Raw genomic sequence first — 21,850 nt, 5'->3', positions numbered from 1 at the left:
GTATTGCTGGTGCTGGCAGCAAACTGGCAGTTGATTTTTTTTCTCCCCATAAATTTTGATGAGACAAAAAGAAAATAATTAAAAGGTTGATGCAGTCTACTTCTAATTCAGCATTTTTCAACTGAACTTTTGGTGTGCTGCACCTGGCAGAAGACATACAGTGGTGAGAAGGGTCACCATGAACTGGTTCCTGATGTTTGTTACTATCTGTTGGTGCTGCAGTAGTACTGCTGTTAGAATTTGACAAGGGAGAGGGACTGGCCAGTACCACAAGGAAGTTATGGTCTGAGTCAGTACAGCACAGACATAAAAGATACAATGCTAATGACCTTTGGATCAGTTGAGAGGGTACCTCTTCTTTTTTTTCTTCAATTTTCTTCTTTTCTTTATCTGTGGCTGTGTATCACTGAATGGTTTCCCAGAAGTGCCTCTTAAACAGGGAATTGAACTTCAGTCATGGTATCAGGACACTGTCGTCATTTTATAGCTTTAAGTACACAGTACTAGACTCATGTCCTGAACTGCATTTTTTTTCCCTGCAGATTTGCTCTCATTTTCATTTGTGACCAACAGACTTGCCATGGCTATATCTTTCATATATCCTGGTGGAAATGAGCCTGCTCTGACTAGCGGGGAGAAGCCACAAGATATCTGGAGATCTTTTAATTTGTTTGTTTCTTCTTCCTCCTTTTGTTGCCTGAGTTAATTTATTTCTGCATGTCTACAAGGATCCCTGCACGCCTGCCATTTGTGAAATTTTGCATTTTCATGTTAGCAGGCTGGACACCCGCCAAGCAGCTCTCACTTGCACAATGACAGTAGACAATGTACTTTGAATTGTCCCTCCGCACAAAGGTCAGTGAACTTTTCCTACTCACTTGCCTGTTCCCCTGCTGTCCTGTAGCTTGCAGATAAGTCCTTGGCTGTTTCCTACTGTCAGTTCTGCTTATGTAAGAAACTTCTTTCGCGTTTGATGCAAATTAAGGCTCCTGAATTCTGTCACATGAAAGCTGCGTCTAAAAATTGGAGAAATTGGCAATGCTCTGCCCTCTTCCTCCGTGCTATTAAAGGCTTTATCATACACACAGCTCATGGTTCCCCAGCAAAATGCAAAGCTTTCAGCAGCAAGGAGTGGCTGGGTGTCAGAAGCTCTTTAGTCAATGCATATGTTTTAACCAGTAAATGTTACTGCCTGGATCATCTAGGGAACACTAATGGTTTCAAACGATCCCTATAGAGTTTCATTTAAAAGCAGCAAACCCAATTGCTTTGAACGAGTATTTGAAATGAGATGTCTGCGTGCTGCAGAAGACTTTCTGTCAGCACAGAGGCAAAAGCTGGATGATGGGCTTTCTGGCACATCCAGGGACAGTGAGGTGATGCACTGCAGCTGCAGGGAGGTGTGGGCAGGCTCCTTGGCTGCACTGGGCAGGGTCGGGCAGCATTGGGAGGAACAGCATTGCCAAATGCTTCTCACACCTAGTCTGGTGTAACCCTTTCTCCTTGGCAAAGAGCTGCAGAAGAAGAGCAGAAGTTTGAGTATAGCCCTAGCCCCGATGGCCACATCTCTGTCCCACCAGACATCCTTGTTGTCCCTATGATGTGACAATGCTATAATTGAAGACCCGCTGCTTCCCACTCACCTTTCACCTCACTGCCGGACTATAGCTGCTGGGGTGTTGCTCCTGCAATGCAAAATGTCCCAGCTGATACCACCTTTCTCTTTAAGACTGATTTCTCCTGACCACATAGTCTTGGCTGCTGGATCTTTTGCTTCTGCCATCCTTGGTTGCTCTCCCCAGGGGCTGAAGGCAAAATGGCTTTCCAAGAGCCTGCAGCATCAGGATCCCATTGAGGAGGAAGGATGAGATGTGCTGCTGAATAGAAGAGATGATCAACAAGTGCCTATTGTGAGAAGATACAAATTTCCTGCACAGCCCACTGAAACGGAGAACTACTTTCAATTAAAAAAAACCACCAACCAACCAACAATAACAACCCAGTAACCTCTTGTATCCCTCTTGTAGAGGGGGCTAGCAGCCTGTCCAGGTGCTGATTTTGAGGCAGCACCAAGGATCTTCTCCCTGGCACTCTTATGCTGCCAGCAATAAGATGGGAACCAGCCATGTTCCTGTTGTTTCTGCAGCCGCGCTCCAGTGAGTGCAGCTGTTACAGTCAGCATGTACACCAAGACAGAGACATCTCTATTTTGTGGCACAGAAAACTGCCTGGGCAACTTTCACCTGAAAGGAGATTTCCATTTACTGTTTTTCGCTCAGCCTTATTAATCACAGAGACATTTCTAATCAAAATATGGAAGGCGAAAAGTTCATCCAGACAGGAGAAAGCATAGCTCAGCTGTGATCATCAAACTTATTTTTCCATGCGCAAATCCAGCTTCCTCTGTTTCATTTATTATAATAATGTTTGCCTTCCCACATACTTTCCTACTTTTATCTTTGTTTACAATCTCTTTTCTCATGAACTGTCCTTCTTGCTTAAGAAAAATACCGAACAAAATACTTCTCTGGGTTCCTCTTTATTCCTTCCTATTTTGGCTTCACAGGGGCTCTCTCAGCACGTGTTCTGTAGGGTTAGTTTTTCACAAAACATTGATAAAAGTCAGGCAAACTTGGTACACCACGCTGTCATCTTAAGGCTCCTGTCCTACATTGCTAACATGTGCCTCTTGCGTGGGCAGCAGAATTTGAGTTTTTCACAGCACAGGTGTAAGTGAAGCACCACAATATTAACAAGGATTGTGTTACAATTAAAACCTGTTGGAAGAAGGAGAAGGAAGGTTTGCAGGATGTATGCGTGGAGGCGAGGAGTGTCTCTCTTTCTTGCCTCATTAAGTGACCTGATCTATGGGAGATATCATTTCATGGGCAGAGCACAGCAGAAAATGGCACAGGGCATGGAAACGCCTCCATCCTGTGGCTACAGCACCTTCTACCCCAGTGAAATTCCCTCTGTTGCCCACACCTCTCCTTGCATCCAGAGACTCCATTGACTTGGGAAGAGCCACGGTTCTTCTCCGCGCTGCTGTTTTGCTGGAAGGAAAACAACTTCTACCGTGGGAGGGTACAAAAATGCAGGCTGAGGCCCGTGCCTCCCAGGTACTGGCACATACAGCCAATGCAGGGAGAGCAGGCAAGGACAGAAGCGGAGGGAAGCAAGGCTGGGTCTTGAAGACCAGAGCTTGGCCAGCTGCACAAGGCAGTGCAGAGCATGGCACGAGCCTAGTTATCACAGACGCCATGATACCTTTGCCTCCTAATAATTTTGGTGTCATCAGGTGCTGCTCATAATGGGAAATCATGGCTTTACTGTGGTTCTGGTATGTTGTCCATAATTAGCGTGCAATCCCTTAATGCTAATTACCTTAAGTATTAATTCCTTAAACATCAATTAAAAAAATCACGTGAAAATTTACCTCTTCCTCAAACGAATCGTGAGTTAACATGGGGGTACTTACAATGTGCTACTTAGACTTGCTTAATTAGTTAATCTCTGTAAAGGGGTTTCAAATGTGTGAAGAGCTATCAAACTGCTAAGTGTATTATCTCCAATTAATTTTGTGCAACTACATCTTCACTACCAAGAGGGTCTTTAGAGTGCTGAGGAAAGGAGAAGAGACATTGCTTCTAATTTAAAAAGTAACTAATAAAAAGAATTAATTGAAAGATGATTTGACATGGTGGGAATAATGGTGAACATACCATTTCTTCTGTTTCAGCCAGACCTGAATATGAAAGATTAATCATTCACATCCCTCCTCTGCCTTTGCTCATCTTTGGGTTCATTGCTTCTATCTTCCCCTGGTTTTAATCCTCACTGAATATTAACCCTCTCTCTTCAATTTTATATTACCTTAACAAAACCAAAAAAGTTAAAAAGGAGTGAATCATAAACAAAACACTCTTCAAACTGTGGAGTCACTAAAGTTACACCCACCCAGTAATAAAGTAGCTTGTTCCAAAATAAATTTCATGGACTTCACTTCACAAGGAGATGCTAAAGGCCCAGAACAGACCACCTGCAAAAGAACAGGGCCAAGTCCACCCCCCAGAAGTCATAAGGTATTTCTCCATTTCCTGAACCACCCTGGTAGCCAATGGAGATAAGCTCTTAATGTGTCTTGCAAAGTTTTCTATTCTATTTAGAGCTTTTATGCCTTATTAATTATTCTCATTTTACTTCATCCATTAATAACATGCTTTTGGTGGAGTTCTCTCCAAAATTTGACAATGTTAATACTTGGTCTAGCTGGCAGCTTTATTTAGGCCAGCTACATTGAATTGGTCTTTACCAAAACCTATTTCCTGGATTATTTTTCTCCTACTGGGACTAACAAAAGATAAGAACATTTTGCTTGCTGGGTTTGATTTGTTTTTAGAGTTTTTCACTTGCCTTTTCTTTCTTTCCCCAAAATGATAAATCATCACTTCCTTGCTGACTGCGGAGGTCCCACATGTTGAGAAAAATTCAGACACCTTGTTTAATATCAACTTGTCTGAGCAGTGGTTATGCAGCGGCGTCTCCTTCCCAGGGTTTGGATCATTTTTTAATGTGCATCTGCAGTATATTTTATCACATCTGGGCATTCACTCAGCAATGATTTGAAAACCTCTTCATTCACCTTTTTTCATCCAAAAGAAACTGGAACAGAGAACAGACTATTTGATGGCCACAACTTTATTCTCTGCACACTGTAAAGTAACAGCTTAACCTGTTGGATGATGCATTCACTAGCAAGTCAGCGTTGTGTACACAGTGATCCTGAACACCCCCATTTCTCAGAGAAAGAACTTCTGCCACCAAACCAGAAAAACTTCTTCTCTCCAACCCTTCCCCTCCCCAGTTCAGTTTATAAAAGGAAACAGTGAGGGATATTCATTGTTATCTGATCCAGAGGATATTAATTTAGCTGAAGGGCCTGACCTGCTTTAACCAGGATTTCTAACAGAAGTGTAGGTACCTCAGAGAGCAGCTTGAAAATGGGACAAGTCGTTGTTATGAGGTGCAGAAAGAAGAGCAGGACTATCAGAAGAAGCAAAAAAAAGTAGCTTCTCACTCTCCTATACCTCCACCACTGTTTTTTTTTTTGTACAGAAGCTTAGAGGATCGTTTCCCTTCATCTGGCGCATCCATACAGTCCATACCCACAGAAAGTTCTAGAGGGGTAAGCCAGAAACTATTTAGAAAAGTCAAGGTTGCCTTGCACCTCAACTTAAGGCCCCCTCACTTTCCTTCCTTACCTGAAGGATCAATGTGATTACCAATGATTATTTAATTCACCTGGGTGTTCCTCCTGCCTCTGAAAGGAAAGTGAAATGGAGCCTGAAGAGACTATGAGTGCCAAGATCCAAAGGGGAAGGGTGGGGCTACCTGAATACTGAAGCCTGACTTCTCTGAGGTGCATTTCCACAGAACAAACCTAATTGCAGGATGTTATCAATACTTGGCCAAAGAAGAGACAGGGCAGGGAGGATCCAGCAAGGTCTCAATCAACACTCCATGATTTTTGCTTCATAGACGTGAAAAATAGGGGGAAAAATTCCTATCCCTTCAAAGGGTTCCCTTTCTTACCAACACTTCCAAAGATCAATTGCCAATAAATTAAGACAAAACCGAAAACACTGTATGTCCTGGGGGCAAGGGAAGATGCACTCCCTTTCTGCCTCTCTGTCCCTGTCATGTCAGAAGAGCAGCTCCAATATGGCCTTCTGGGGCATATGGTGCCCTCACAGGAGCACTGGTGTAACATAGTTGGCAGGGAAGAGACCCAGTTCCCCACGCAGACGTCCTTTCCACCATGATGGGTTGGAGCTGTCCAGGACCTCTAAGATGTCTCCGCTGCGGAAGCCCAGCTCGTCATGCTCCAAAGCATCGAAGTCGTACAAGGCACGGACCCATAGCGTTCGCTGGAAAGGACACAGAATCAAGCAGGCAACAATGAGCCACAACTCTTAAACTTCATCCTCTTCTCACCCCTCTTATGCCCCAGGATGTTCACTAAGAGACGTCAAGCAATGCTGAAATTCAGACCATCTTGCAATTAAACCAGGAAGTGGCCAAGATGCCAGGAAGGAGGGATCAATTTACTGGGACACCAAAGGGACAGTGTTTGGGTTCTCAGCAGCCTCAGTATATTCATGGGTATTCGCACCACAAGGTGAAAAGTCAGACTGAGAACAAGTCCTTAGGAAATAGCGTTCATGTGGCTCTGGCTCTTCTGCCCTGTTAAGATCAGCCATGGTAGCCATGTTTGAAACCAGTTATGGGAGCACAGAGAAAAGCTCCTGTCTGAATCCTGCTGGGCTGCGTGCTGTAAGTGAATGGCTCTAGGGAGGTGAGCTGGTGCTTACACGGGTATAGAAATGCGTCCTTGGCCAGCAGAGGACTATGATGATTACATAGAATCATAAAACAGTTTGGGTTGGAAGGGACCTTTAAAGGTCATCTAGTCTAATTCCTCCTTCAATGAGCAGGGACATCTTCAACTAGATCAGCCCCGACCAATCTGACCTTGAATGGTTCCAGGGATGGGGCATCTACCACCTCCCTGGGCAACCTGGTCCAGTGTTCCACCACCCTCATCGTAAAAAATGTCTTCCTTATATCTAGTCTAAATCTACCCTCTTTTACTTAAAAGCCTTTACCCCTTGTCCTGTTGCTGCAGACCCTACTAAAAAATTTGTCTCCATCTTTCTTATAAGCCCCTTTTCAGTACTGAAATACACAATGAGTTCTCCCTGAAGCTTTCTCTTCTCCAGGCTGAACAACCCCAACTCTCTCAGCCTGTCTTCATAGAACAGGCGCTCCAGCCCTCTGATCATTTTTGGGGCCCTCCTCTGGACCCGCTTAAACAGGTCCATGTCTTTCCTGTACTGGGCACTCCAGAGCTGGACACAGTATTCCAGGTGGGAGTCTCACCAGAACAGAGTAAAGGAGCAGAATCACCTCCCTCAACGTGCTGGCCATGCTTCTTTCAACGTATCCCAGGATGTGGTTGGCTTTCTGGGCTGCCAGCACACATTGCCAGGTCATGTCCAGCTTTTCACCAGTAGCACTCCCACCTCGGGTCATGTACAATTTGGGAGGCATATTTTGTGGCACCGATGGAGAGATCTGTATGAAGACAGACCAATGTTTGCTAAATCTTCCATTCAGAGCCCTGCTGAGACATGGCTCCAAGTTACTTGGGTGGGCACATAGACTTTCCTATAATTGGGTTTGGTAGCTTCTAGATCACTGTGGGGGTGTGGCAGGCAAGGGCATTTTTATTCATTGCCACAGTCTCTGAGGGATAAAAGCCATTGTATTTTGAGCTGGATTATAATAAAGATTTGTAGCTTTTGCTCAAAGGAGGCATGTCCCTGTTTCTCAGTTTGTTCCAAATTTCCTAATCCAATCTGCCCTCTTTCTCTGACACTTGAGAAAGTTCTGCTGTCCTTCCCTTCTAGCCTTGGATCTAGATTCTGTGGTGGTTCTGGGCTAAGATGTGCATTTCCTCAAGGAATAGGAGCATGCCTTAGGTTACACTCCATGAAGATGATGGAGGTATACTTTGGAGTTGGCAGTGGAATCATGGGCTGAGGCAGAGAAAAACATTGTGCTCTAATGCAGACATTCATATAGTGGGAATTTGCTGAGCAGGTGGTTACTTAAGGTCAACTGCCAGGTACGGATCCAGTTAGGGGAGCAGTCTGACACGTCTGCAGAGACATAGCTGGATCCTGCCCACATACACTGTGCTAAGAGGCTCTGACAGATAAGGGTGACAGGTAAGGAAGTCCCACTTTGATGGCATAGTAGGTCTGAAAGAATGTGCTAGGTGCAGACAAGTAAAACTGAGCGATGACAGGTCTTCTCAGGACTGAAGCAAAAGGTGTTGGAAGAGAAAGTGTGACTACAAGCACGTTGCAACACAGAAACTGCTGTAGAATGGCACACTATCATGAGGCAACTCTCCATAGAACTCAAAGAGTACTGTACATCTAGCTACTGTGCTTAGGAAGGCCTGGCTGTGGTGGCAAAGATACTTGATAGTCCCTTGCATCAGTGGACATGAAGCCCTTCTAGGAAAGATCATTAGGTTTTCAGAAATGTCTTCTGCTGGACTGGACCCATGCTTGATCCAAACCCACGGATGAGCTTGGGCTCATTCACCATGTCCCAGATGCCAACTGTGTTGAGCTCATACTAAGTTCCTTCTTCTACTAAGTCTGCATGTTAACCAAGACTGGCCTTGAGAGTGGTCTTACAGCTGCGCTGATACAACACCAGAGTCCTACCCTGAGAGTGCCTGGGATAGAGTCTTGAGATTCAGAAACATATTCTAAGATATCCCAACAGGCTTAATATACTATTCGTTATGCAGCCTCTGTGCAGGTGACATTACACACATTGAGCTTACACATTGAGTTGCGCAGATGGGGACTTCCAGGTACATCACCTACCGGTGTCTGCTGGTGCAGTGGGTCTGTGTGTCTCCGTTGCATAGCTGCTGCGCTTCCTTGGCTGTGATCCCTCAGTCCATGCAGCCCATCTTTCCTGTCCAGACTCCCACCATATCTATCCTAGAAATACAACAGCAAGAGACAAGTCATGAATATGCCGAGATGTATAAAAGAGCCAATAGTAGCCAGTGAGTCAGATTTCAATCCCAAAGTAAATAATTTTAGATGTCTGCTTCCAACACAGTCCCCGTGTGGAAGTAGTCCTGCAAGCAATGCCCCTCATGGAAGAAGTCACCTTAGACTGTTTTATTTTGGATTTTTCTTCTTAGAAGTTGAAAGTTGACTGTCCTCAGCTGTGTTCCGCAGCTGCTGGGAAAAGTGGTCAGAGAGGGGTTTTTTTCACCTCTGGGACTTTTGGAGGAAAAACTAAGGCTGTTCTAACTCACAGGTGAAAAGCCATGCCTGCCAAGGGAAGTTTTGCCTATCTGGAGTTATTATGCCCCAGTCCTGCCCACTCCTTGCTCTTCCTCTGTCCCGTATGCTGGTGGAATGGCAGTGATGCTGATGCAGCCAAATGTCTATCTGAGGACTCGCTACTTTAACTTTTATTTGGGCTGTTCCAGGCTGTACAGGGCAGGGAGCAAGTCTGAGAACCCAGTAGTCCAATTAATGAAAGAGGAAAGAGACAAAATCAGATTCAAAGAAAAGAAGCCATATGACCACATATCTGAAGTTATACCAATGCAAATCAGCCCAGACAGATAGGGAGGAACTAGGCAAGATCTAGGCAGCAAGTTCTCTTTTGTCTGCACAGTGAGAGGTGCTGAGTGTCTTCATTCCTCCGGGCCCTCAGTGCATGCACTAAGCTTTTTTATAACAGTACGACAGAATCTGTTATCACGTTAGCTCAGGTTGCAGCAGTGCTTCAGTAACACTGGATCTGACCAGCTGTGTCAACAGAGAGAAGGAAGAACAGCAGCTTGTACTTGCTGTTGCTTGTACACGGCTTTTGTCCTCTCCATCTTGCTGCTTCCTTTCTTGCACTCACTCTTCCAAAAGCTTCTTTAGTCTCACTTGTGCTTTTCTCAGCCTAAAGATTGCTGTGCAGTTTGTTCCTCTGTATCACAGAATCACATGGGGTTGGAAGGGACCTCTGGAGATCATCTAGTCCAACCTCCAAGGGGTGATGCTGAGGCTGCCTGAGACTGAAGCACAATTTTGCACCTCACCTGGCCCTGCCAGAAAGTGAGTGAACTCAATCTGGCTTTGCAGCTGCAAGACGTGCTACACGGACAATTCACTCCTATGAGTGTTTCTCTTCTGTATCGAATGTGATTCATGCATAGACCGTGCTCCAAACAGTGAAGACTCTCAGCTTTGTCAGAAGGTGTATTATTCCATCAGCAGCTCCATGACACGCAACGCTGCTTGTTGGATGAGAGAACAGCCATTTGATGATTGTCCCTGGTCTTGCTATATGGGAACTCTTATGCCTTAAGTGATGTGGTTTTGGGTTTCTCCCCTCCAGTAGGTCAAGCCCTTTCCTTGGATGATGCTATGCTGTCTCTAGCTAGAGACATGAGCCAACCCCAGGAAAACTATTTCACCCAAAATTAATCAGGAAGAACTTTGAAGACAGCACCAGGTACTGCTGTTGTCCTCTCCATTCCTATGCAAGCAAAGGAGTAAAGAAACCTCACACATCAGGGATGCAACATGATGAAAGAGTTCAGAGAGAACCCAGAACAGGGAGGAGGAATGTTCTGAAAGAAACCAAACTCTCCTGGGTTACCATAGTCATTGCTCATCTGCGATGTGTTTTGTGGTGCTGAATGTCAGTAGCAAAACTCAGAAAAAAGAAACAAGCAGTAAGGTTTCATTTGGCCTACAGACGAGAGAGGAGTTCCTGAAACCACGTATGTGTGTGCAAGATTTGGGAGTGTTTTTCTGCACTCTCACTGGATGATACTTTATATCCTTTCCTACACAAAGCAAGAATATGACACTATTCCTTGTTGTCCTCGAAGCACCCAGAACTCCCTAGGATTACTCCTAGGTTCCCAGTTAAAGGGCCACTGTACACTGACTTCTGTTTTTTGCTGGTTTGTCAGTCAGTCATGGATCACAGAGTTAAATAAAAGCTCACATATTTATCATGGAATTGTCAGAGTTGGAAGGGACCTCTAGAGATCATCTAGTCTAACTCCTCTACTAAAGCAGGGTTACCCAGAGCACATTACTCAGGAGCATCCAGGTGGGTCTTGAAAATCTCCAGAGAAAGGGACTCCACAACCTCCCTTGGCAGCTCGTTCCAGTGCTCTGTCACCCTCACCAGAAAGAAGTTCTTCCTCGTTTTTGAGTGGAACTTCCCATGTTCCAACTTGTGCCCGTTGCCCCTTGTCCTATCACTGGAAACCACTGAAAAGAGTCTGGCTCCATCATCCTTCAACCCACCCTTTAGGTACTTGTAAACATAGATAAGGTCTCCCCTCAGCCTTCTCTTCTCCAGGCTGAAGAGTCCCAGCTCTTTGAGCCTTTCCTCATAAGGGAGGTGCTCCAATCCCTTAATCATCTTAGTTGCCCTACGTTGGACTCTCTCCAGTAGTTCCCCGTCTCTCTTGAACTGGGGAGCCTAGAACTGGACACAGTATTCCAGTCGTGGCCTTACCAGTATTACATATCAAAAGAGCTCCCCAGGCTGACACCATCATTGCTCCTACTCCCATATGAAGACCTAACTGACTCTGCCTCCTAAAGCAGGTTCAAGGTCGCAGATTTTTGACAAAGTGACCATTCACTTGTTACCAAGTAATTAAGGCAAACATTCCATGTGCCTGGGCTTGACCTCCCAGCCGCTAGTTCCTGGTAGTACCTGTTGCTGCTGCAGTATGGGGATAGGATGCTCCACATATCTCTTGGATGCAGAAGAATGATCTTCTCCAACTGCTCCTCCCAGGTGGAATCCTTCCCGGGCCATCCGTTCCAGGCTCCCACCACGCCTCTCCTAATGGAAGAGAGATCACAAAAGTGAGGTCAAGTTTTGCTTTCCACCACATCCTTGACTGAAACTTAGAAATTGTTGCATACAGATCACTACCACTACACCCTTTACCTTGGAGACTTTTCCAAAGGAAAGCTCCTGCCCCTCTGAACAGAATGACAAATCACAAATCCCCTATTTTAGATCTTTGTCATAGCCGTTACCCATCTGAAGAGTGGATAGTAAGGGGAAGTGCTGGGGTGGTGTGAGGACCATCACAGGACCCAAGCTCTTTTTGGAAATAACTGCCCTTGGACTTCATTTGTCTGTGCACTGAAATCCATATATTACTATCATTCTATCATATGGCTGTAGCATCTAGAAATTTGAATTGTGAACAGAAACTCCGCTGTGACAAGTGCTAAACATACCCTACTAAGCCCATCACCATAACAAATGTACAGAGTGTTTGCCAAAGCAAACTTGACTCCTGTTCTTTCATTTGCCTGTCTGCATCTTGGAGCAAATGCTGTTCCCTTTCCCTTCCCCTTCCTGCTCACAGTCAGACTAAACAGGTTGTTTTACTGATATACATGCATGCAGTCTTCCTTTCTCCTTCCCCAGACAATTCTTTCCTGTGATCTCTCTCATAGCCTCTGTTTTATACCTTACTAATGCATTTCTAAAGCTCTGCATAAGTGGTCTAGAATGAGACAACAATACAAGCCCCTTTTTCAGAATGAAAAATAAATCATCTCTCTTTTGAAGCCAGCATGAATGACCCACATGCAGACTATAAAACTTTACTGCTGCAGTGACCAAGTCACATATTTTCTGCCTTGCCTCTACCTGCACATCCTGGTAATTTAATACCAGAATCCGTTTCCCAGTAAAGCAGGACTTTTGTTACTGCAGTGACCAAGCATGTTCACTCCCAGCACTGTGTGTGCAAGCATAGCAGTCTCTGCTATGTCATTTGCTTGTTCTCCTGGCACAAAACCAGGAGTTCATTGGACTGGGATTCCCCTGCCTTCTCAAACATCTACTACATCTTCCCTGAGTGCACAGCTTGTTCCCATGTCTGCTATGTTCTTCTCAGTAGTATTTTTCAGTTCCTACCAGTCACTGCTCCTGGTTCTGCTCTTGGTTCCTCCACACTCCGTACTGTGTTTGCTAGGTAACAGAAGATGGACAATTCTTCTGAGCAGCCAAACTTTCAACAGCTGCACTCTGAGTACATTCAAGGACACTAGGAAACCAGACTCAAATTCTTCTCAGACACAACCTCCCAGTTGGCTGTGTACCTGCCCTTATGAAATTTAGGCATTTCAGTAAGGATGTGTAAGGCATCTTAGGATTTCAGCTCTGCCTTAGCACACCTTTAGCAAAGCACCTCTATGCTGATTTGCAGCACTGCCTGTTGCTATCCAAAACAGAATCAGAAAATTCTGCTCAATTATATAACTGTACATACCACTGAATCCACTAAAAATCTATATTGCAGGGCCCACCAGCGTAGTGATGTGACTGGGTTTCCAAGAACAGACCCTCCCCCTAACCCCAAGACATTTTCATGGTCTGAATTTCTTCCATGGAAAGGTTTCTTACTGAGAAACTCCTAAAGATAGTTTGTGTTTACCTTCTCTTCTCGGCTGTTGTCCCTCAGGAAGATCTGCTTCTGCCTGGAGATGGAAGTTGTCTTGTAGTAGTCCACCAGCTTGTTTAGTGAGTGGAATTTCTCTGTCCACAAGTAATAGTTACCCTTTGAATCCCTCATAACTTTGAAGTGTTGCACATCATCTTCATGCCTGGATCCAATTGGAAAAGTAAGAGATCATCAACCAACATCACTTTTATCTTTTTTTGAAAAAGGTATTTTTCCAGAAGGGCACCAAAGCTTCTTTCTTGGCCAAATCTAGACATATGGAAAGTAAAGCAATGGCAGTCCTTGTGTGTACTGGACCTAGATATAGCTCTGTATTTCAAAAGACTCATCAACTTAAAAACATGGAGCACTGCAGGACTCCCCAGTCACAAAGCACTACCAGAACAAAGCATAGGGTTTTAAAGCCTCTCCTTTGAAATAAAGGCAAGAGGAGCTTTCAGGGCCACAAAGAACTAATAGCTTTATTCTGTAATTTCTATGAGAGACAAAGGTGCAGTTGTAGCCCACCCACTAGCCTCTGCAGGATCCTGTTAACATCCAGTCTGCACTGACTATAAGAGATGCATTATACCTTTTCACACCACAGGCATCACCACTGCATACAGACACAGTCACATGAAGTCATACACTGAGTTTTATAATTGTATAATATCTAGTGTAGTACCATTACTACTGGTTATTCTTCCTACCCAAAAGAAAAAAAAAAAGAAAAAAGGAATTATTATTTGCTGTTGCAAACCAAATTAAGTCTCAACCTTCTGCCCCTGCTTCCCCCCTGCAACTCCCCTTGTCTTTCCTCTTGTCTGATCGGACAATTCTTCTTTGCATCAGATGTGATCTGGTTTTGGTACACACCTCCTTGCTCTGTGCAACTCCAGGAACTTGTCTCAGAGGCTACATCTGCACAAACTTAACAGGGACCAGGTAGGGACTGAGTGCTCTCTTGGAGTGCTATAGTCACAGAAGTTAGTGTTAGCTTGGCTTTGGTCTAAACCAAAAAGCTCTCTCCTAGATAGTGCTGAGCCACCGTTAGGGGGATAGAGCGGACCAGGAACTGTTTGCAAGGAGCTGCTTGAAAACAGCTGTTCTGTTCTGTTCTGCAGGGTAAAGAAGGTTTAGCCACATGGATCAGAGCTCTGCCACATTTCTTGACCCCAGGGCCAGAGAAAGAGCCTAACTGTACTTAGTTTATTGGTGTTTACTGGTGTAGATGTAGCCAGAATGTTTTCCTGCATTCCTCCCAGATGCTTTTTGAGCTCCCTGAATCAGAAAGTGCACACTGCTTAGAAAAGACATTGCTAAGCGCTACTCTAATTTAAAACTGATTATCAATTCTTTGACTGAAAATTGGGAAACCAACTTTCTGATTTAAGAGCTCTGCTTTGAAGCAAATGCTCTGGGGAAGGGCTGGGCTACAATAAGTTGCTGAAATGCAGCTGGGCTGCAAGCAACTAAAAGCCATTCCTGTCCAATGGCTGTTTAGTGACCTGTGGGAAATAAGTTAACAATATAATAGTCATCTCTTAATGGGTAGTAGTGGAATTCCTCAATTCAGTAACCAGAGCTGTCAGGGAAATAAAACAAATGGAAGGCACATGTTTTGCACTGTGGGAGACATGCCACGTATCGCTCTGCTTAGCTGCAGCTGTTTCAGAGAAACAGGTCACCAAGGGATGCAGCTTTGGAATGGGGCATTCACTGTGTCACTTGAAAAGAGGCAGAAACATTTGGGAAGCAGATGCCTAATTTGTTCTCATTCACAACACAGCAGCACTGCCAGTGACTGGCAGCATGGAAACTTCCCAAGAGGCTACATCACATTAGGAATCCTGTCAAGAGGAGGCCAGGGACACCATTAAACAGGAAAAGCAGCAAGAAAATGCTGTGAGAAGCGGATACCTGACAGAGATGGAGAAGTCACCGTGAGAGTTCTGACTGGCTCGGACGATGAAGGAGCCAACTCCTTTGCTCATAAGGATGTTCTCCGCTTCGTGGCGGGATATCCTTTCATCAAACCAGCTGTCAAGTGGGAAAAATCATGGACACGTGAATAAGGAAGGTGAATTAAGGTAAGGAACAAAAAAGTTGAGGGTAGGGAGAATGTGAATAAGCAGGGTGGAGGAAAGACAAAACAAAAGAGTCAGAGGTGCCCACATGACTACTACTGGTGGCCAGGTAGATGCTAAGGTACAGGGTTTTGATGGGTGCAGACCATTTTCTTTGAGCAGTAAAAGCATGTAAATGCAAAGAAAACAATGTAAGCTTTGGCCTGCTAAGAAGCAGCACTCAGCTGAAAATGTAATTACAGGCATAGTACAGTAAGGTGTTAGTCAAAGGAATTTTAAATTACAAATGCACATGTACATATACATAATTCTCTGACATATATATCAAATTGCTTTTGGTAAACTGATTGAAAATTACTGGACTATGATGGATATATTGCAAGGGACACACATAAATTTTTAGCAGAAGCAAGCCATGAAAGTTTTAGTACTAATAAATTGGTTCCTGCAAGAGTTATAATACCACAAAATTGTAGAAACACTGAATACATAAGCACACTTATGTAAATTTAGCCAGGCATAACAAACAATACTCTAAGGCATTGGACAAATAATGAGAAAGTCACCATAAACAGTAAAATAATACAGTGTCAATAGGAATTTTTCAGTAGAGAAAAAAATCGTGTATACTGATATATGTCCACTCCACAGTTAGTAAGATCTACAATCTGCAGTCTTCCGCCTTTATGTAATGCTCAATTGCCTGTACTGCAATGAAAATTAAGGACGGATAGTTTCATAAGCTCTGTCACTTCCACTTTGGAGTGTTCCTATACTTTTCCTTACTATCATCACACGTACATCATGTGCTAATGATACATCACCTATGTAACATTAGCAAAGGGAAATCAGACTTTAATCAGCGTTGATAACTGGTCTCAACAATTACTGAACAAGACAAAGATGGGAAAAAATGGCTCATCAAAAACAGGAGACAGCTTTCTTCCCTACATCTGGTTCTAGCATCTGGCCTGAACTGCTTCAAAGTGCAGACCTGATACTCTTAGAAAAGCGTCAAAGTGGAAATACTTCTTCACAGCTCTTGCACAGACAAAGCATCACGAGAAAATGTGTGTGAAAAAAGAAGCTACTAGTGTCCCTGCGTGATGCCACAGCCCTGTGAAAGAGCAAACAAGAACAACTATCTGGGAGATCTCGTCCCCTTGAGGCCCAGAAGTACAAGCTCATATTTACAGAGCAAACTAATAATGTTCTTCAGCTCAGCCAAGCAGGCTAGTTTATGTCCTAAAGGGCTCTTAAGTGCCACCTCCACAGGGGACAGTGGCACTTATTTGTACCCTCAAAATCCCTGTATGCTTCCAGTTTGCTTGCTTAGGGCACCAGTGTGTTAAAGCTAGCAGTACTGGGCATGCTCTGCTTGCTCTCTCCTCAAATGCTGCAGCACTTTTTCAAAAGAGGAGACTTAGAGGGGCTTCAGGCAGTGTTTCTGCCAACTGAATGGAAAAGGTTGTAAAAATGCCGTGCATTGTCATATTTATGGCACAGGGCCGTACAGCACATTTAACATGCATTTAAACACCTATCAGTCCTTTCTGAAAGCCCAGGGCCACCTACTCAGTGGGAAGGAAGAAATGAAGGTATGCCTGTCCTCTGGCAGACCTACGTTTGGGTGTGCAGTCACGAAACATGGAGAAGGGTGCGTGTGTGTGTGTCTGCATGCGTGTGGGAGCAGGGCGGCACGTCTGGTCTATCATCTCCGTCAGTCCATGAGTAACACCAGCTGTCACAGTTCGTGTAGCATTGCACTGACCTCTAGTGCATCGAGAGGCACTCACACGCACTTTGGCAGGGGGAGGGAATGCGGATGGCAGGCTTGGGAAAAGGGACTTGATGTAGTTAAGAGGCAGGGGGAGAGTGGGGGGAAGCGGGGAGGGGATCACATTTTTATAATTCATTTTCAGAGAGATCTCTTGCTTTTCCTTTTGTGCTCAGCCTGTGTCTCTGTTGCCAAGACTTCACATCGTGACTATTCTCCTTCTGTCCGAGGAGATCTAAATGCGGTTCCTGCCACATCCCAGCGACATCCCTCTGAGCAACAGTAACAAAGGAGTCACTTGGGAGTGACAGACAGCACTGAGAACCACTCAGCTCTGAAAGAACAGAGGATGCTTCAGGATAGAAATAAGGTGCGCTGGCAGAACTTCCTACAGCATTATGGCAATCCTTGCCAGCCTTAAACTGTAGGATGTTATAACCAGTGCTTCCTCCGTCACGTCATCCTTCGTGCGTGCACACACGTGTGCTCTTGCCAGCACTCTGTGGAAACGTGCAATGGTGGTGCACACAGTTTCTGTCACACTTACGGGGGAACGTGAAAATCAATGAAGTTCTTCGGAACGTAGCCCTCTTGACTTCTGAGCTCGGCCTTGTACCACTCTTCCTGGGAGCTCAAAACCTACAATGGAGAGATGAATGGAATAAACATGTCTCCTGAGAAGGGCAAAAGTAGCCAAGATTCTAGAATTTCCTATAAGAATAGAACTCCACATATGCTTTACTTCCCACCCACCATGCAGCAAGGGTGGTGGCTGATGACCACTTCAGAGCAAACGAAGCAATAAAGGAGGCCAAGTAGAATTAGAGGGATTGCCTGTTAACTTTATGCCTTCATCTGAATGCCTGTCCAGGTGGCTGGGGATGCCATCTGCATTTCTCTGATGCCTGTGAAATGGAAAAATTCAGCTCTGAAGGACCTAATATGGGTTTAAGGAGTTCTCTGTGCTGCTTTTAATAGTTGGCATCTCAGTTTCACAAGGGAGAAAAAAACATCTGTGAAAACTCCGCTGACAGGTATGGAAGGAGATACAGCTATATCTCTCTGTGCGTGCGTTATGACTCCACAGATGTTACCATGTGCTCTCATTTTGCAAGAGATTATTTAGCCACCCTGAGCTTTGCCAAGGTAGATAAAAGGGAGGCAAAAAGTATTTTTTTTTTTTATTACACTTTAAGAGATTGTAGGATAGCAGGAAGCCAGCCCACAGTGCACACTGGAGCAGCTTCAAGTGTGCTTACATTAATGTTGACTGTAACAGTCCTTAGGGACTGCACTGCTGACCAGGGACTGCCCAAATTCACTGCTCCCTGGCTGATGGCCCCTGACACAGCCCTAAGCTAGAGGAGAAAGGACAGGGATACAACCACATTGTGATTTTACTGCAAATGTTGCGGTCTTTGGTGTTTTGTTTGACATTCCAGCTCCTGGGACAGAACTCTACTTTATGAAATAGAACATTTCATTTCTCTCTGGTTTTGGAGAGGAGCCTGAAAGCATGAGCCATGACAGTTTTAAAAGGAGAAAGCAAGTGGAAAAGACTTAATTTCAAATCTATTGTTAAGAATAATAATAGCTGTTTTGCAAGCCAAACACACATTCTAACTGCTTGGTGTTGGCAACAGGATGCTACTGTCTCTGGGGCCGATCCTCCATTGCCTTGCCTGCCATGTAGGCCTTTTTTATGCATTTGGATACATAATGGTTGAGGAATAGAAAGCTGTGGAATTCCCTGCTTGTATAGTCACTGCTTCCCCATCCCTGGGTGCCGGATTAAGACTCTTTTTTGCTGCTTTGGCCAACCAAAGGGGATGATAGCTACTCCCTGCTCACACTCAGGCCCTGCTCTGTTGGCAGCAAGGTTTCTAGAAAGACCCACCTGGTGGTTCTTGGTGCAGGGCTGGCAGGTTTCTCTCAGTGTGTCATCCTCTCAGAGAAGGATGTAGGGGGGGGTGAGAGGGTTGATTTCCTCCTGTCACTGTTGGTTGAGGGCCTCATGTTTCCTGTTTTCTAATCTCTACATCAATACTGTTCATCTTATCTCCTTTATAAATCAAAAAAGACAGCCAGCAGGTTGTGCAAGCAGCAGGAGGGGGCTCATGACAGGGTATGAACGTATGTGTGCGTATGCCAGAAGAGAGATGTTACTCAGGTTAATTTACTGTTACTACAGCTTGGGCGGCTGAAGTGTTATTTTGCTTACCTCAAGGACGTTAAAGCAAGAGGCAGTCTGACTTTTCTGGTAGTGAACTCTAGTAGTGAAGAATAATAATACCAATGTGTGGTGTTATTTGACACTTTTCATCAGTAGCTTCCAACATACTTTGAGGGAAGTTCTAGCTTAAAATGATTTTACAGGAAAGCAAATTGAGGAACAGAAGGAAAAGTGATCTGGCCAACACTATCATTCCAGCCAGGGACTTGATGAAACCACAGTCTCTTGAGGAAGAAGGTATCAGGTAAAGATCATAGGACAATAAGGGTGTGGGGACTACTTCTGACCTAAGGAAGAATTACGAATGAGAGTGTTCATCTACACTGAAGAGAGGCAGTGATTTCCCCAGAACCTTCTCATAGCTCTCTGGAAAAAGCTGGTATTTGATCTTAATGAGTTCTGGATGCCATCAGCTGTGTCTAAGAATCAAGGATTAAAAGGCCAATAAAATAAAAAATGCTGGTGATGGAAGAGGCAAGGTTGAGACCCAATATCTTATTACTAACTGGAATAGCTGGGATTGTACAGGGAGGCAGCAAAGGCTCCCTGGCCAAACAAGGGTTTAAATCCATTGTTGTACATCATCTCTTTGGTGAGTGGAGGAGTTAAGGCCTTAGAGGGGAGTTACACTCAGGCATTTTCAACTGAAACAGAACAGCTATGCTAGGGGCTGAGAAGTGGATAAATAATTAGGGTGGAGCAGTGTGTGACTTCATCTGTGGGACTTTGGTAGGGTTAACAAGAACTGTTCTACCATAACACATGCAAATTGGCTTCAAAGAGACTCTCACATGCTCTGCATTGCCTATGATCAACTCTACTTCTGCCATTCCCCCACTGCTAAATTCCTACAAAGGTGTATATAATATTATTAGCCCAGGACCTCTTAAAGTCTTACATTATGCGTGTAACAGACTGTCTCATAGACTTTTCCTCTTCTATTTGCAATTGCCTAAAACCCCTGTGGCAACTAACAGTAATTACTTACAGTGAAAAGTTACACATAAGTTCTATAATGCATGATAACTATCTTTTAAACAGTTTAAGAGCTAGAAATAAGGAAGACAGAAATCTCTCTGGACCACACTCATCCTGCCTGCCTTTAGACATATCCTAAATGTAGTCACTCTAGACCTGTATAGTCAATGAAAACAGACAGAACCCTCAAAATCTGTCTACTGAAGAACTGGATCTCTGCCTCAGCAAAAGTACTTACCCTTCCCTGCTAACTACTGGAGGACTGTAGGGCAACTAAATCCATAGTTTATGGACCTAATATCAAGTGAAGTGGACAAAGACTCAAGCAACTTGGAAATTGTTTGTTGACTTGATAGCAAGTCCCATGGGAGACGAGTAACCTGCATTTCCATCCCAGTTTATAGGTGTCTGTCAGTTTTGTCAAGGCAAATGGGAGTATAGAACTCTCAGAAATGCTGTTTAGTCAAGTCTGGGGCTGTACTTACCTTCAACATATCCCCAGCCTGGAAGCTCAACTCATCCTCTCCAGAAGCACTGAAATCAAACTTGGCGATGGCTTCCATACTGTGTCTTGATGGAAGAGCAAAGCTGGAAGAAATATATGCTTGTCAACATCTATGAGCTGCTGGGACTGCTGAGTCTAGCCTCTAGAAAGCTTATAGGCAATGCTGTGATTTGTACATGCATGAGCATGTGCCAACTATTGGTAGACATTATTTACTAGACATGGAAAGAGATTAGCAGGTAGAAGAGATGGCATGGCTGAGAGGCTATAATTAGTTCAAGTCAGTAGTTTGAACAACCCATTATGCGTGCTTATTCCAACAGATCCCTTTCTCTGCAGCAATCTCATGGAGAAGTTTGCACACATCACCCAAATAAACTGGTAGCACGGAAAAAAATTTCTGTATAGTCCAACCGCTACTCTGTCACAGTTCCTAATAAAGCAAGTGATTCTGATATGCAACAGAAGAATGCATTTGCCCTCTGCAATGACTTACTCTTTATCTCAAAAGCGAGACGAATGGCAGACAAAATGAACAGCCTGCAATAAATATAATTGTTTCTTGGACAGGGGCCACAATGCTGAAGGATGAAAGAGTCTTTTCTCTGTGATGGCTTAGCATGGGTGACCACAACTTTCAGCTAGACAAACTGTTTGCTGAAAGGCTGTATTCCCTATAATGGAGCAGGCAGAGAGTGAAAACGTAGCACTGACAAATTTAAGGCCTGCACTTAACCCTACCTAAGTGTTGGTAACCCAGGAGCCTCAAACGTACCAGACAGCCTGCGAATCAAAGCCCGCTTTTCATCAGCACAGCAGATGTGGCAGGGGAAGCAGCAACATGAGCATCGCTTCTTCACCACTTCCTGCTCATGTAACTCAGATGTACCCCAGCAGGACCACTTTCATAATCAAGAGAGCTACTCATTTCCCATGGCTGGCTCCATAGACCCTGCAGCCCAGCAATGAGGCTGACAGTGACAAGATAAGAAATAGTTAGGCAGTGCCACATTAAGCAAGTGCACTGCTGGTAGATGCTCTTGCAGCCCAGCTTGTGAAGACCATCAGACAGCTCCAATATAGAAGTTATTTTTATGATTGTTAAGCTAGGTTCATCTGAGAACAATGATCCTGAAGCCAAAGATTCCATTACCTAACTTCACCTCTCACAAATACACCC

At 44.4% G+C, this 21,850-nt stretch overlaps 1 protein-coding gene across 3 annotated transcripts in view; it reads right to left on the bottom strand.

The window, feature by feature from the left end:
- Positions 1-4,682: 4,682 nt before the first annotated feature.
- GRAP2 (GRB2-related adaptor protein 2) overlaps positions 4,683-21,850 on the bottom strand; it is a 74,085-nt gene continuing 56,917 nt past the window's right edge. For all 3 annotated transcript variants that reach the window (XM_014963472.1, XM_014963470.1, XM_014963471.1), the window contains exons 2-8: positions 20,651-20,753; positions 17,502-17,593; positions 15,011-15,130; positions 13,085-13,253; positions 11,338-11,469; positions 8,466-8,585; positions 4,683-5,927 (exon numbers count right to left, since the gene is read on the bottom strand). In XM_014963472.1, the coding sequence (XP_014818958.1) occupies positions 5,748-5,927; positions 8,466-8,585; positions 11,338-11,469; positions 13,085-13,253; positions 15,011-15,130; positions 17,502-17,593; positions 20,651-20,728 (891 nt within the window). In that variant the 5' untranslated portion in view covers positions 20,729-20,753 and the 3' untranslated portion in view covers positions 4,683-5,747. The remainder of the gene's footprint in view (positions 5,928-8,465; positions 8,586-11,337; positions 11,470-13,084; positions 13,254-15,010; positions 15,131-17,501; positions 17,594-20,650; positions 20,754-21,850) is intronic.

This window comes from Calidris pugnax, unplaced genomic scaffold, assembly GCF_001431845.1.
Source record: "Calidris pugnax isolate Ruff unplaced genomic scaffold, ASM143184v1 scaffold44, whole genome shotgun sequence".
Lineage (NCBI taxonomy): Eukaryota > Metazoa > Chordata > Aves > Charadriiformes > Scolopacidae > Calidris > Calidris pugnax.
This window is presented reverse-complemented; position numbering and strand designations above follow the sequence as displayed.